The sequence below is a fragment of the Condylura cristata genome, unplaced genomic scaffold (assembly GCF_000260355.1).
Source record: "Condylura cristata isolate star-nosed mole 26May11 unplaced genomic scaffold, ConCri1.0 scaffold00032, whole genome shotgun sequence".
In the NCBI taxonomy this organism is placed as follows: Eukaryota; Metazoa; Chordata; class Mammalia; order Eulipotyphla; family Talpidae; genus Condylura; species Condylura cristata.
The window spans coordinates 4807737-4813835 of NW_004567133.1; the positions used below are offsets into that span (position 1 = coordinate 4807737).

Consider the following 6099-nt stretch of genomic DNA (forward strand, 5'->3'; position numbering starts at 1 on the left):
CAGACATTCTGCAGAAGAGCATTGGATGGGCAGGGAAAAGTGGGGGGGCTGAGGGCACTGTGGCAACTCAGGAATGAAAGTCAGGGTGGACCGGCTCAGCAGAGGCCACAGGCCAAGGACCTACTGGCTAAGGGGGAGCAGAGAAGGGCACCCCAGTCTTGAAGAACTGGGTGAGTAGGTATCTTATAGGTAAGTGGAGCCTGTGAACTCCATGACTACGAGTGAAAAACCCTGTTGGGCAAATGGGGAGAAAGAACAAGGCTCAGGTGAGGAGCAGGGCTGGGCACAGAGGATTTTGGAATTGACCACACAGAGCTGGAGATTTTTGAGGGAGAGGGCAAAGGAAGACCTTGGTTTGGCCCTACGGGAGGTTGTAATTAGGAGGCAGCAGCAGAGTAGGACTTGCAGCGGCCTCTGGAAACTCCTGTGAGCAAAGCAGCGCCTGGTCCTGGAGCCCAGGTGCTCTGAGGCAGAAGTGACCTAACAGGTCTTCAGATCTATCAGTAGTACTTGTCTCACGCTTGAGGACCCAATTCCTGGGAAGCAGCCTCCAGACACACAGTGGTGGGCGCACCTCTCCCGGAAAGAAGATCCATGTTTTCCTGGCAGCCTCCCTGCCTGTGATTAGTCGGCTGTGCTGACAGCAAAGTGCCTCCGGTGGTGAGGCATGCAGCCTTCCTTGGCTTCACCTCCTGGCCTCGGTAGAGAACTGGAGTGTGGCCACAGGAAGCCCTCCCGAATGACATGCTCCCTGGGTCTCAGGACTCCTCACTCCAGACACCAGGTGAAAGGTTGTGTGTCTGCAGCTCCAAACTTTTGTCCCCAAAGTTCTTGAATTATCTCACTTGACCCTCTTCTCCCTTGAGATCCAATATTCATCCCCTTTTCAAAGAAGAGGAAGCTGAATAATCTTCAAGAGACCAAGCAAGTTGCCCAAGGTTACATTGGTGTTGAGGATAAACTGGATTTAGACTGGCATCCACCTCCTGGACCTCACCCTTCTCTCAGCAACCTGAGCCTTGGGGCACAAGGGCCTTATCACAGAGGCAAGGGGGAGCCTGGTGAGCTGGGGCCTAGATGAGCATGGAGGTAGATTGTCTCGTGAAAGGAAGTGTAGTCATCCTCATCCTTCCAGGAATTCCCCTGCCAGGAGGGTTTCCTTCAGACCCCGTGCCAGTTAATGTAGACAACAGGCCCACAACCTTTGCCTCCCTAATAGCTGGAGATACAAACTCTCCCTGCTGAGGCCTGAGAGGCTTACCTACCCTTTGGTCCCAGAAACACTTGCGCCAAGGTTCATGTTAGGTCCATGGTGGCCCCCCAAGTCATACCCTGCCTGCCTGGGTTTGAACCCAGCCATTACTCATAAGCTGTGTCCAAGTGACACGCTGTCCTGGGAATGAGGATAATACTGACAGTATGCGTCGTGGGGAGTCAGAGTGGCCACGTGCAGACCTCTGGAGCCTGCACATGGTGAACGGTCAGTCGAACTGTCTGAAGACGCCATCCTTGTATTTACTGCTCTGAACCAGGGGGACATGGATCAATGGTGCAGCCTTAGTACCTCCAGTTCAATGTCAGCAGTCACTGATATCCTGAAACCACCTCCCAGCTCCATGGCTGGGCACGAGGTGTGCCAAAGCCAGCTGACAAACTGGAAAAGTCTGTACTCTTCTCAAGGAGGGTACTGACCAGCCAGTTATTGCCACATGAAAACTCGGGTCACGTTGCCCCATCTTTGGATTTTCTAAAGAAGCAGGAAATTATGTGAAAAGTGGTAAGTGGTTCAGCTAAGGAAAAAAAAAAATCAAACTTGTGTGTGAGCCTCAAGGGTGCAGCTTTGCTAGAGACTCCTGGCCTGGGGCTGGGCAGACTTTTGCGCCCCAGGAGGAGGGGAGAGAATAGCAGGGTCTGGCTCTGCCCCCAAACCTCTCCAATCCCTCCTCTACCCTCTCTCCTTCAGCTGGGTTTCAAAGAGTAGAGGTCCCACCTCAGCTGATTTTGGTAAGGAGGAGATGGGAGAAGGGCTGTGAGAACTAGGTAGCTCCTGCCCTAAGACTGTCCACCTGCGTCTATGCAGCATCTCTTTTTCTTAATAAACTTGCCTTTTAAAACAACAAACAAGGCCATGAGAACTGGAGGCCCAGGTAACCTGGTCTGTGGGAGGCCAGCCATGTCACTGGATTTTTAAAGGTTTCTCCTGCTACAAGCAGGGTGCCCCCTGAGCTACTGGGAAAGGCTCTTGCCCTTCTTGGTCAGGGAGCCCCACTGACTTCTCTCCTGGGTCTCAGTTTCCTTTTTTCTGAGGGAAGTTACCAGGGAAAGAGGGGCCAGTGAGGCTGGGGCCTGGGGCATAGGATCCCACAAACCCTGTTCAGCTGGGCTTGTCCCCTCAGTCCAAACACCCCTTGCTGCAACTTACTGTCCCGTTAAAGCCATCTGTCTCTGACCTCCAGCCCCTTGTCCCACCCTCACCACCCAGGTGCCTGAGCCCCGACAAAGAGGCCAGGCCGCTGGGGACCAGCAGCCACCAAACCGGAGACAGGGCATTTCTGCAGCTGCTGCCGAGCGGGTGAGATGGAGAGTAGCCAGAAATCCGGAGACCCCCAGCTGGCATCTGGGCTCCCCTAATCACCGGCTCCCGCTGAAGACAGAGAGGGGTGTCGTCTCCGCCATCTCCCTGCTCCTCGTCCTCTTTTTTTTTTTCCCAGGCTGTGGGAGGCAAAGGGTTAAATCCCATAGAGCTGATGCTCTGACTCCAGGCTAGAGGGGCCCGGGAAGCTGGGGTCACTTCCTGCTCCGTCCCAGTCACCCTGAACTGGTCCCCGGGTCCTCAGCCTGGGATCACCCCTGGAGAAGGACCCCAGAGTCCTCGGCCTCCAGCCCGCCCCCCCGAGGCAGGGCGTTGAAGGGGTTAAGTCCCCTGGGGCTGGATTCTACCTTCCGGCTTTTCCCAGACCCCAGAGCCGTGAGTTGGGGACGTCTGGGTTCCAGGGGGGTGGCCTGGAGGGCCCGGGACGGCCGCGGGGGAACAATGGGGCGCGGGCGGCGGGGGCCGGCCCGGGTCTGCACCCCCTCCCCGCCGGGCGGCCGGGGCAGGGTGGGGGCCGGGCCAGGGCCGCCGGGGGCCGAGGATTCTGGGAAGAGCGCGAGGGTCTGGCTGTGGGGGAGGGGAGGCGTGAGCATTCTGGGAAGAGGGAATTCGGCCCGGCGGCCGGGGGCCCGGGTGGCCGCGGGAGGGCCGGGGATCCGGGGTGCCCCGGGGGCCGATGAGGGCGACGATACCAGGGTCTGGAGGGGGAGCAGGAGAGGGTCGCGAAGCAGCTGCAGCTGGAGTCCAGGGTCAGGATGGTGCGGCGTGGGGGGGCCTGGGACGGGTGGCCGCCTGCCCGCCGCCTTCGCCTCAGGGTCACCCTGGGCGCGCTCGCACCTCTCCTCCCCGCTCGCCCTCCGCAGGGGGGCTGGCACGAGGGCCGAGGCCGGTGTTCGGGGCTTGGGCCTGGGTCGGCTCCCAACACTTCTTGCCTCCCTGGTCTTCCTACTTCCATACTCCATGTCGGCCTTCTCATTAACCCCTTCCCTTCTCATTAACCCCTTCCCTTCTCTGGACCGCTGGGTGTGAATTTCTCGAGACAACCAGGGTACCTGAGCGCTTATCTGTCCTCAGCTAACAGCCAGGCACCATTTCAGGCCCGCTGGGAGCAGTCAAACCCACCCCGGCTTAAAGGAGGACCCTGCTTCCACTTTCCCCTAGACAGAGGTGGGGGAGGGGGGTTCTCAGAGTCAAAGAAGCTGCAGAGATGAAATTAATTTACTTCCTAAAAGCTAACTCCTTTCTCCTCCTGCTGTCCGGCTGGGTTCAGCCAGCTCCTGCTTTAATGGCCTCATGTCTGCTGCCTCCACAGCACTTAGCATTGTCTCCGTGCACCAGTGGCCCCATGAGCACAGTGCCCATCCCAAAGCCGGGGGCCCTCCATCGGGATCCTGAAGGGTCTAACCAATGTGGGAAGTTCCCCTCCCTCAGTTCCCCTGAGTGCTAGGCCCTCATTCTGGAATCACTACTGAGTGACAGCTGGCCAGGTTTGACCATGGGGTTGCTATAGCTTTGGTTTCTTTACTGCCACCCCCTTGCAACCAAACCTTTAAAGGCACTGGACCAGAGAGTTCTTCCAGGAGTGGGGAGCATCTCATGCCTCATCTTTTGATCACTCAACAAAATTTATTGAGCATGTGGTATGTGTGAGGCAATGTCTACAGCACAGGATACAGCAGCAACAGAACAGCACAAATGGAAGAGAAGAAAGGTCTCAGGAGGGGCCCGGTGGCGGAAGGCATGGCGGGTTCATAGACAAGGACTGTCAGGCCGTCACTGGGTCCCACCCGTCCTTTTACAGCTGAGACGGCCTCTGGCTCCCAGGGATTTCTCCATCCCTTTCTCGTGACCACCTGCTGCGTGAGCTTCCTCATCACCTGCCAGTTGCCAGCAGCCTACATTTATGAGCTTCATGCAAGTCCCAAGGTCATCTCCCTCTCTGAGAGGCAGGGGCAAGCCAGACACAGAGCTTGGCATTTCTGGTCTTTACCACGTCCCAGCCCATGACCTTGGAAAATCTCCCTGGGCACTGACTTCTTGATCTGTAAAACAGACAACATGATTTCTGGGTCTGCTCTCCAGATTGTGGGTAGGACTGGGTGAGCACACTGTGACATCACAGCAGGGCCTGTATTCCCTCTCTCTGTTTCTTTCCTTTTACCTCTCCTGGGAGTTTGTGCAGAAACCTCTGCTGACTTTCAACCATCACTCTTCCTCCCTCCTGCCTGAACTTTCTGTGCCTGGATAACAGGAGAGGGCCTCCCCCATACCCTCAGGGAAATTGGTTTCTTTTTTCTTCTTTTTTTTTTTTTAACCCTTTAAGTGTTCCAGGCTGTCTCAGTTCTCTGTGGTGCTCATAAGGAAAGTTTATTGGTCCCAATTAGCAGCCCCATTAAGGAGGAAAATTAGAGACTTAATGAGCTTCCTCTGATTAGCAAAATAACAGGTTTTCGAGCCTCTGGGCATCGGAGGTGTGGGGTGAGAGCCTCCTTCCCCTGTGGGTGTCAGGTACCTCTCCAGCCCCCAGTCTGGGTCAAGGGGTTATGACTGATGAGCATTTAATTATTCTTAAATTCACCTACTTGCTTACTTGTGATCTTAAGATCTGGAGGAGGAATCAGGCCTGCTGGGGGAGGATGGTGAGAACCCAAGCCTAAAACAGGGAACCTGAAGCTCACAGGTGAGAAGTCAGGACCAGTGGGAGAGGGGCCCCCATTGTGTGCTCATCTCTCTTCTCCCCCAGGGTCCCTGGAACTGGCAGTCCTGAGCGCTGGGATGGAGCCCGAGACCGCCCTGTGGGGCCCAGACCTGCAGGGTCCTGAAGACAGCCCAAATGCTGCTCACAGAGGTGAGGGCCAGTGGGCCTGACAGGACCGTTGCCACAGTTCAGGGAGGGGTCCAGACTCTGGGGGAGCCCATGGGAGGGAAGAGAGACCCAACTCCATATCTGAAGGAGATGGGGACTAGAGACTCCCTTTCTCTCTACAGGTGCTGAGAGTGGGAACGAAGAGGAGAGCGCTCAGCAGGAAAGTTCTGGGGAGGAGGTCATCTTGGGAGATCCAGCTCAGAGTCCAGAATTCAAGGACCCACCAGAGATGCCCCTGGAGAGACCCTCCCAGGATCCCTCCATCCCCCAGGATGCTTCAGCACCAGTGGGTCACCCCAGTCCCTTGGAAACCCCCACCCCGGAGGCAGTCCCTACCCCATCTGACTGGACCAAGGCCTGTGAGGCCAGCTGGCAGTGGGGGACCCTGACCACGTGGAACAGCCCCCCCGTGGTCCCAGCTAGCGAGCCCAGCCTGCGTGAGCTGGTGCAAGGCCGCCCTTCGGGCGCGGAGAAGCCCTACATCTGCAACGAGTGTGGCAAGAGCTTCAGCCAGTGGTCCAAGCTGCTGCGGCACCAGCGCATCCACACGGGCGAGCGGCCCAACACCTGCTCCGAGTGCGGCAAGAGCTTCACGCAGAGCTCACACCTGGTGCAGCACCAGCGCACGCACACGGGCGAG

General features: G+C 57.2%; 1 protein-coding gene across 1 annotated transcript in view; it reads left to right on the forward strand.

The window, feature by feature from the left end:
- Positions 1-2832: 2832 nt before the first annotated feature.
- Positions 2833-6099, forward strand: part of ZNF629 (zinc finger protein 629) — an 8567-nt gene continuing 5300 nt past the window's right edge. Inside the window, exons 1-3 of the mRNA XM_012731641.1 lie at positions 2833-2968; positions 5337-5441; positions 5582-6098. Of these exons, the coding sequence (XP_012587095.1) occupies positions 5369-5441; positions 5582-6098 (590 nt within the window). The 5' untranslated portion in view covers positions 2833-2968; positions 5337-5368. The remainder of the gene's footprint in view (positions 2969-5336; positions 5442-5581; position 6099) is intronic.